The sequence below is a fragment of the Cynara cardunculus genome, assembly GCF_001531365.2.
Source record: "Cynara cardunculus var. scolymus isolate 2C chromosome LG 5, CcrdV1, whole genome shotgun sequence".
Taxonomy (NCBI): domain Eukaryota; kingdom Viridiplantae; phylum Streptophyta; class Magnoliopsida; order Asterales; family Asteraceae; genus Cynara; species Cynara cardunculus.
Genome location: NC_037532.1, coordinates 3563084 through 3572544, shown reverse-complemented (window position 1 = coordinate 3572544; position 9461 = coordinate 3563084). Strand labels below are relative to the sequence as shown.

Sequence of the window (9461 nt, the reverse complement as noted above, 5' to 3'; positions counted from 1 at the left end):
AAACCTAACAGGTAAAAATGGTTATTTTAATTAATTTTCCTATAATAAATATTATAAATTCAAAGAAAAAACCATTTAAATTATATATATATATATATATATATATATATATATATATTAGAGTAAACTATAAATTTGGTCTTTGTGGTTTGCCAAACATAATACTTTTCATCATGTAGTTTCTAAATTACAAAATATCCATCATAGTTTACAAAAATGATCAGATTTGATCCCTGCCTCTAATGGCTATTAAAAAATCCCGTTACATGAGGCATATATCCGCCATTTTATTGGTTTTTTTGGCTTTTACCATATCAAGATTGATTTTACGATTTTCGCTTCTATGGTTTTTGATTGGGCAAAAAATAAAAAATAATAAAAGAACGAAAATGTCTTTTATTTAACAAAAATTTTAACGACCGTTAGAAGGAGAGATCAAATCCATACGTTTTTTTAAAGATAATTATGATTATCTGTAATTTCAAAACTACATAAACAAAAAGCGTTATTTTCAAAAGACGATAAGAAGGGGCCTTTTACCTAATTGCTTACTCGGTAAGCGCTTATCGATAAGAGTAAACACTATGATTTATTTTGATGCGTAAGATTTTAGTATATTAAACATATCGAATGCAACAATTTAGTGGGTAAGCGCTTACCTGAGTAAGAGTCGTCATCATCACTTATCGGGTAAGACTCTCCATCATTCTCATCGCTTTTAACTGGTAAAATTCTTGATCCTTCTCATGTTCATCCAATGAGGAAATTTATCCGGTAAATACTTACTTGTTTAGTAAACGATTCAGAAGCAAATTTGTAGTTTACTTCATAATTTTTAAAGACTTCAAAATTTAAAAGTAATTTTAGAGAATCTACGTCGCATATTAGAATACACTTCGAGGGACTTCATTGTGATAAATCTTAAGTACAGGGTCCAAACTGCAAGTTCTCAAAAAACTATATCGAAGACCACTAAAAAAGGGGAATGTATATGTCACAACGCCTGAGACGGCACCGACTCGATTTCCCTCCCATCACCGGCGGTCCGTTATTCGAATTCCGCGGCCACTTCTCCGGCGACCCTAATATTCTCGTGGGGCTATCGAACGTGCATAGCAAAAGGTATGGTTTCCCTTAATGTATTAGTCTCCTTATGAATCCAAGCTTTCGAGTTTGTTGATGGGATCCTGTATGCATATTGTTTTGATTTTCATATCGTTGAATCCTAATTTGTGTTTTCATTTGATATGGTAAAAATCCACTTCAGTTGCACAAGATTCTGTGTGTATTTATTTGGATGGTCGGTCTTTCAGTTGTTGAATCCTCCTGCCCACCAGGTGTTTGTGGTTATGCTTAGTTGAAACTGGACTCCATCTTGAGCAGTCAAATAATCTCGCAAATTCCGATTACTTGGTTGGAGAACAGATTTTTCTACAATAATAAGCCTGGTGATTTGTGAATTTCTATTCTATTGTTCTGCAAACCTTGTTTGCCCTAATTGAGTTTAAACCCCAAAACGATGTTATGGTTTAGCATTCATATCATCTCTGATCATGTTCTTCAAAAGAGCACACAGATTGTGAGAATGAACCATTCTGCATTTAAGTTGCAGGTTTTGCATAGATATAGCTAATTGTATTTAAATGAAGGCTTGGGTGGGTGCTAGTACCTTTCGGAATGGGTCTACAGCCACATCTGATGGTTATTCTATGCGTCTTTGTAGTTTTCGTGGTATATACATGTATTAAAGCAAGAGTTGGAAGTATGACAGAGCATGTTTTCTGTATTAGTATTTAGTTTAGTCTAGGGAAGATAGGTCTAGGTTCCATTGGTTACACCTTTTTCATGCATTCTTCATTTTTGTGGTTCCATATTCATTTCTTCTGAAATCAGGTGAAAAGACCAACCATCACATCTTCAATTGTTCTCACATCAAGTAGATGGATGCACAAAAAGGAAATTTGATATGCCCATATGAAATAGACTGAACCTTTATTTTTGGGATCTTAGGGGGTGCTTGGTTCGTTTTAGGGAATGAAAATGTGAATGCCAGGGAATTGAAATGGGATGAGTTTCATTCTCCCCGATTTTTTCAGGGATGCTGCATTATCCAATATCTGTTAATGGCCCATTCCATTGCATCAAACCAGTCACCATTAATGATTTCCAGTTCCTTTACCCTACCCTTGGTACCCTCTAGATATTGGCTGTGTTCTTGTATTGCTTACTGTGTTTGCTGCTTTTGCCATATAAAAAGATGTTAAGCTGTGTTTCAGAAAATTTCCACTCTGGACCTAAAATGTGCATAATTTTTTATGTGTGTTTATGTTTCTAAGATGGTTGCAGTGACAACTAGAGGTTTGTGTGAGTTGATGGTTTAGTTTTCTTTTATGCAGATTATCTATAGTTGTATTTCCATTGCAGGCTTACAACGTGAAATGAAATACGGATTAAATCTAAGAGTCCAGTCCTCCCAACAAAAAAAGCAACCCACCAGACCTCCTCGCCCTGTGGCACCTGGTTTTGGTGACGACGATGAAGATGATATTGAGAGAGAAATTTCTCGACAAGCCAGCAAGAACAAGGCTCTCAAGGATGTAAGTGGCTGTTTGGTTGGTTTTGCATTAAGTTCTACATGGATAAAGTTGTCAGTGTGGATTAATCTGTCTGTATAGATGGAGAATTTTTTTTGTTTGGGAGAGTTTTTCCGTAGATGGAAAGGAGCGTGTTTATTAAATTGGGAGGGGCAGGTTTGGAAAAAACTTGGCTTTCTGCATAAAGCTTCCTCCTAGAAGCTTATTTAACAACCCACTTTCTATATCATTAAGCTACTACCAACAGGGACGGACCCAAACATTGGCACCACTAGACTATAAGAAACATATATAGGGAAAAAATTTGAAGTAGTGGCACAATTTGACTAAGAAAATGACACTAATAGGATTCGAACTCGGGTCTGGGGTGGAAAAAAAAGCCTTGCAAACCAACTCTATCAAATAAAACTTGTTCTTATTGTAGTTTCAAAGTACATACGGTGACACAACAAATTAATATGGTTGCACCTTTCATGAACCTAATTTTTTTTACCCTTTGACGGAGGAATAATACGGTTGCACGTGCCACTGGTGGCACCATGCTGGGTCCGTCTCTGACTACCAAACAGTCATGTATAGCTGGATTGACTAAGCTGTGAGTCCCATTAAGCTCATTAAACTATTAACGAACAGGCCGTAAGTGAGCCATGGAAATGAAATTCCTTTTTGGGTTTCCTTAACTTATCATGCAAGTTCTTTACTTTGTCTAGGTAGAGGAGCAACATAAGAAAGCCTTAGAGGAGGATCCATCTGTATTCGATTATGATGGTGTATACGATGAAATGAAGGAGAAGGCAGTTCGTCCTGTTGCACAAGATCGACAGGAGAGAAAGGTACCATATATATTCTTGCATACTTGCGAGTATTTTTTTATAATGATATTGTGATATGAACTTTCAAATCCCATAATATTTTAGGTGATTTGTTTGTGTATATCTAAATTGTAATTATTAAAAAATGTAAGCATTGACAATCTGGTAATGAAAATTTAATCAATAATCATGCTGGACAACTCGGACCTAGCTTAAGCTGCAGGTTGTGGGTTGACATTTGGAAATGGCCAATTCTCATCATTTGAGAAGTACCGAGTATCGGCGGGTTATCCAGGAAAATAACTTTCTAACAAACCGAGGCATTCTTGGGGAAATTGTGTAAAATAGCCATTCTAGACTCTTCAATTCATTTTATAGCCATTTTTCTACACATTTGACCGAAATAGCTAGCACTTTAGCAACGTGAAATCTACCTTTTATGAACTTAAGGGGTGTTTGGTTAGAGGTATTAAGCAGTGATCAACGGGAATGACAAAAAAGAAAGTGTTTGGATTTATATAATATAATGGGTTCATTCCCCAATAGGCCAAATTTTCATTCCAGGTTAAACCAGGGGGGATGAAAAGTCATTCCCATTTTTATTCTGGTATTCCCTGTCATTTTCATTTCATTCCCTTTTTCATTCCTCGATCTGAATCAAACAGCCCCTTAATATTCATAAATTAACCTTTTAGCAAGTTACTATAGTGCTACTTGCAAAATGCTGACATGGCAAGTAGCACTTTAGCAAGTTTGGTAAGTAGCACTTTAGCAAGTTGCGTAAGTGACACTTCCATGTCAACATTTTGCAAGTAGCACTTTAGGAACTTGAGAAATTGCTGTTTAAATATCATATTAATAAAAAAGTGGATTTTTCAAGTTGCTAAAGTGCTGCTCTCGTAATCTTGGCTATTTTGGTAAATATCTAGAGAAGCACCTATAAGTGAAATGGAGGGGTATCAAAAATGGTTATTTTGGACAATTTCCCGGCAATCTTGTGTTAGGAAGAGTCATTCTTCTGTTAGGCAGAGCGTTCTTGTCAGAAGGGTAGATTTAAAAAAATCCGATTGAAGGTAAGGAAGCACTCATATATGCCTTCATCTTTCTTTGTTGATCGTGTGTATTCCCCGTTACAGCCAAGGTATATTCAAGCATTGATGGACAAAGCGAAAGTGCGTGAACGAGAACATGAGATAATATACGAGAGAAAACTTGCCAAAGAGAGGACCAAAGAAGACCACCTTTTTGCAGACAAGGACAAGTTCGTTACCAGTGCCTACAAAAAGAAACTTGCAGAGCAGGCAAAATGGTTGGAGGAAGACCGATTGCGTCAACTTCGGGAAGATAAAGAAGATGTAAGTTGTGTTTTTTCTTTTTGTGTTTTTGTGCTATCCTGCAGTAGAATGGAATGCTTACACATCTGATTGATGTCATACCTAAAGTTTATCCTTGGACCCCATTAATGTATTGATGCATTGCTAGTAACACAACATAAACTTCAATATATATATATATATGTATATATATATATATAGAGTCGGGTTCATACAAGAATGGTACCTATTTAAGAAAATAAGAGAATGCGAATCACATGTGATTTTACACTAACATCACGTGCAATATCACATGTGATTCACGCGACCTTGCCATGCGACCTTGCCACGTGGACATAGGGTCGCCCGCACACTTTTTTTGGTCGTTAATGTAAATCATATGTGATTTTATACTTATTTTTGTCATTCTCGTATTTTCTTAAATAGGTACCATTCTCGTATGAACCTACTTCTATATATATATATATATATGTATATATATGTATTTACATAATATATACAGAGAAAGGGGGGGGGGGGAGGATCATGTGAGAGTCTTTCTTCTTCACAAGAAGATGGCATTGTATGAATGTTGTAACCTTCAAATAACCTACAAATGTGTATTCAAGGTCACATTATATTTGTACGAAGGTTGTAAATATAAGGGTGTCTTTACAGGTCTTATTACAAACCTTCACACGATATAAAGGTATCTTCACCTTTTCTCACATTCTCACGAAAATAGGTTGTTCTCACTGGAACCTAACCATAATATATGTGTGTGAGTGTGTGTGAATGGGCATAAACAAATGAGAACCTCAAAAATGTTGAGAATCGTGAGAACCAATGAAATATGTGTAGTTTCACAATGTGAATTAATACCTTGAATCCTATCCTTCGATGAAACTCAGGGTCCTTTTGGTTTGATAGAATATTTTTGAGGGATTTGGATTTTGTGGAAGGATTTAGAATCTTTGGTGTGTTTGGTTTGTAGGATTTGGAATGGAATTGAGTTCCATTCTTTATGAATGATTTATAAAAACAAATTATAAAAAGTTAACAAAATAATTAAATTACCTTTTTATCAATTGATTATTACAAAACAAGTGTTTTTACATACAAATCTTTTGAAATGCCAACCACCCCTATGGTTTCAAAATCCGAAATTTGTTGAAATCTCAGGAAATCCTTCAAATCAAACATAGGACAGGAATGGACTTCATTACTTCAATTCCAAATGCCTCCAAATCCAATCCAATCCTGCAAACCAAACGAGACCTCATTGAACAGTTGAAATTGGTTTTCACAGATCCTCAACATTTTCTAGGTTCTCATTTGATTATGCCCTATGTGTGTATGTGTATCCTCATATCTCTGTGTGTGTGTGTGTGTGTATACACGGGTTTTTACTATCCAAGAAAAAGATGCATTTGATTTTGTTAACAAGTTCCCTTATTTTGAACCATATGTTTTCTTTTACACCATTTTCCTCTATCTACATTCTTCTACACCATTTACTAGGTCTGTTCAGTTTGGTTTGGTTTATGCCACAAAAATAAGCATCTTTTCTGATTCAAATTTGTGTCCAAATTTACATTTTGGTGCAACAGATAACCAAGAAGGGTGATATGACTGAATTCTACTTCAATCTGTCAAAAAACGTCGCCTTTGGAGCAGAAGACGGCAAGGCAACGAAGCCCACCAAGCAAACAGAGGAATCAGAGATTCGCAAATCAGATGAAAGTCTCCCGTCAAAAGTGAACTCGAGAGAAGAAAACCAGGGTGAACCATCTGCTGCTGGGTCCAAGGAAAGATCTGAATCGGTTGAACCAAAACCCGTTCTGGATTCTCGTAAGCAAGAAGTCTTGAATGATTCCCAAAAGCAAGAATCTGAAACCGAAGGCGTGACAGCTCAACCGCCAACCGATCATCATAAAAGGAACCAGGATGCTTTGGCTGCTGCAAAAGAGCGGTTTCTTGCACGAAAGAAAACAAAGGTAAATGTGTAGGTTCGACGACGAATGTTATAGAATTCTGGAAAGGGGAAATATGATCTTGTGGTGTTAAGATTTCTGGATTGGTGTCATGCTCATATCTATATATGGTTTTGGGTAGTGGAGTTTATTCATCTGTGTACTTGTGCTTGGTTCTCTATCTATTAATCTTGGCCCGATGAATTTTTGTGTTTGTTAAGGTAGCGTTTGGTAAGCAATACTAGACACGAGTGTGGTATGAGACTAATTATCTGTTCAGTATTTGGTACGGTTAATATAAGACTGGACTAATTTTCCATCTTGCGTTTGGTAGTTTGAATAAAACGAGAAAACCGTTAGAAATGACCAGTTTGCCTATAAATGACCTTTTGTTCTACCATGTTCTTGTTCGATGTTATGCCAGACATGAGACTTTTTTTTTGTCACTGTCGCGTCCCATGTACTTTAGACATCAAATGCGCCCTCACGTTCTTGCACAATCAAAGCTCTTATGGAACTAGGCTGTTTACCAAACACTTACCCGGTAAGCGCGTACCGATAAAATTTAAAACTATCATTTACTTTACCAGGTGAGATTTTAGTCCACCAAAACGACATTGTATGCAACAATTTACTTGGTAAACACTTACTGTGGTAAGAGTCGTCGCTCTCACTTATCGGGTAAGACTTTTGGTTCTTGTCTCGCTCTTACCGAGTAAGATTCTTGGTCCTTATCATATATTCATCCGCTAAGGTAATGTGACTTGTTAAGCGCTTACCCGGATAAACGTTTAGTAAACGGCCCCTAATTGCTTTACTTTTTTTTTTTTTCATGGTCATGTATGCATTTTACTCTTCTACTTTTTTTGATGTGGTTTCAATTTTTCTAGATTGGCTTTAATTGAAAGTTTAAAAGTAAGTCATGATATTTAAACATTTGGAAGATCCTTTTAACTAAACCATAAATTGTTCTTTAAAACCACAATGGTGATGTTTGATTGGTTTGAGCTTGGATCCAAAGGTCAAAAATGACAGGAGGTCTCAGGTTCAAATCCAAGGAGGAACAAAAATCTCCTTTACGGCCACGGAGGTTCAAATGCGGTGACTCTAGGCTACGTGCAAAGCATGCGGTCGTCCTGCATATTGATCGCCTCGTATATCGGGTTAGATATCCAGGTTAATAAAAAAAATTGTTCTTAAAAAAAAGGAAATAAAAAATTCTTCATACTTTGAAAAATCTCTAAAACGTCTTTATATTTAGAGAAATCTCCAAAATTAGTTTTGGACTAAAGAAAAGCTATAATTATTTAACATTTCTTTTGGAAGGAAGAAAATTAAAAAGTTAATTATATTCAATTTTAATAATTTCTGTATTTTGAAAATTTTATAATTGATTATAATATTAAAAATATTCAATAAATTTTTTAGAAAATATAACAAAAATTACACTTTTTTTTGGTTGGGAATAGAAAAAAAGTGAAAAACAATTAATGATTATCTCCTTCTTTCTCTATTTTGGAAGATAATTTGGAACTTCTATTAAAATCAGGGATCGTTTATTAAACACTTATCAAGTAAGCGTTATCGACATTACTTACCTTATTGATTGAGTTTGACAAAGACCAAGAATCTTACTCAGTAAGAGACATAGCAAGGAGCGATAGCCTTACCTGGTAAGTGAGGGAAGAGACTCTTACCCGGTAAGAGCTTACCGGGTTGAAAATGCTTATCAACAATCCATTTTGACGGCCGAGAAGACCAACTTTTTATAAAATAAAATAAAACTTGTGAAATTTCTATTTCATCTATTTTAAAGATTCTATTGAAGACCCTCTAACAAGTTGAACTAAATGGCAATATACAGAGATTCGCAAACGAAGAACGAAAACTGATGAACCAGAGACACGTAAAAAATGGACCAAGTCAAATAACGAGCTTAAATTCGACTCGATTTGATATCTAACTTGGATTTAGCCCAACCTTTCATACTAGATTTGGGCATAATAATCATGTTCAACTCAAGAATAAGATAGTTAAGTTCAATCAGGATTATTGACATCATAACTCGGTTTTCACAAGACCTTCATACCATTTACGACTTCTGCTTGATTTGTCTTGCCACGAAGAAAATGGTCAAATGTGCAAACGAGTGAGACATTGGATCGTGACATTGAACAAAAACTAAGGAACGAGTTGATGGGAAGTGCCATCAAACATATGCCCTCAGCACCACAATTGGTTCATGGATGGTATACTTAGCAAAGGTTTGACTCTGGTGCGTGCAGTGTTAGAGTTGCAATTCCTTTGTAGATTGGACTTCTTGTAAGCACGAGGCCATTAAATCAACCACCTAGCAGACCGTTGTATACCTGCTTTACCTCATATGTTCAAGTCTGGAGTCTACAGTGTAGCAGTCACAGACTCACAATTCCTTTAGAGTGCGTTTGGTACACGGGACAAGACACAACATAAATTTATTATCCCACTTTTGGCGCAACAATTAGACCGGGACATGACAGAACTGAGTAGGATAAAAACACAGTTCTTTTGTCCCACAAATAATAGGTGGAACAAAAATTGGGAAGACAAGACAGATAGAGAAATTACTAAACTGCGCATGTCAAATTAAAAACTTACAACCTTCTACAATTCTTTCATCCGCCTACCTCCTTTCGCCAATCCAGTCATATCTGGTATATCTCCATACCAAACGCACCCTTGAGAATTGGACCTCTTGTAAGCACCATGCCATTAAACCAGCAACCTAGC

At 36.0% G+C, this 9461-nt stretch overlaps 1 protein-coding gene across 1 annotated transcript; it reads left to right on the top strand.

Moving 5' to 3' along the window:
• Positions 1-1011: 1011 nt before the first annotated feature.
• Positions 1012-6904, top strand: LOC112511973 (nuclear speckle splicing regulatory protein 1-like). The gene is made up of 5 exons (XM_025117732.1): positions 1012-1122; positions 2425-2597; positions 3305-3427; positions 4543-4761; positions 6330-6904. The coding sequence occupies exons 2-5, from the start codon at positions 2439-2441 to the stop codon at positions 6726-6728; spliced, it is 900 nt and encodes a 299-aa protein (XP_024973500.1). The 5' UTR covers positions 1012-1122; positions 2425-2438; the 3' UTR covers positions 6729-6904.
• The last annotated feature ends 2557 nt before the right edge of the window (positions 6905-9461 follow it).

Excerpts from the sequence above, each read along its gene's own strand:
- LOC112511973 (XM_025117732.1), top strand. The coding sequence starts at position 2,439 with ATGAAATACGGATTAAATCTAAGAGTCCAGTCCTCCCAACAAAAAAAG. Across the intron at positions 3,428-4,542 it reads AAGATCGACAGGAGAGAAAG|CCAAGGTATATTCAAGCATT; the intron begins GTACCATATATA and ends TCCCCGTTACAG. Across the intron at positions 4,762-6,329 it reads TTCGGGAAGATAAAGAAGAT|ATAACCAAGAAGGGTGATAT; the intron begins GTAAGTTGTGTT and ends TTGGTGCAACAG.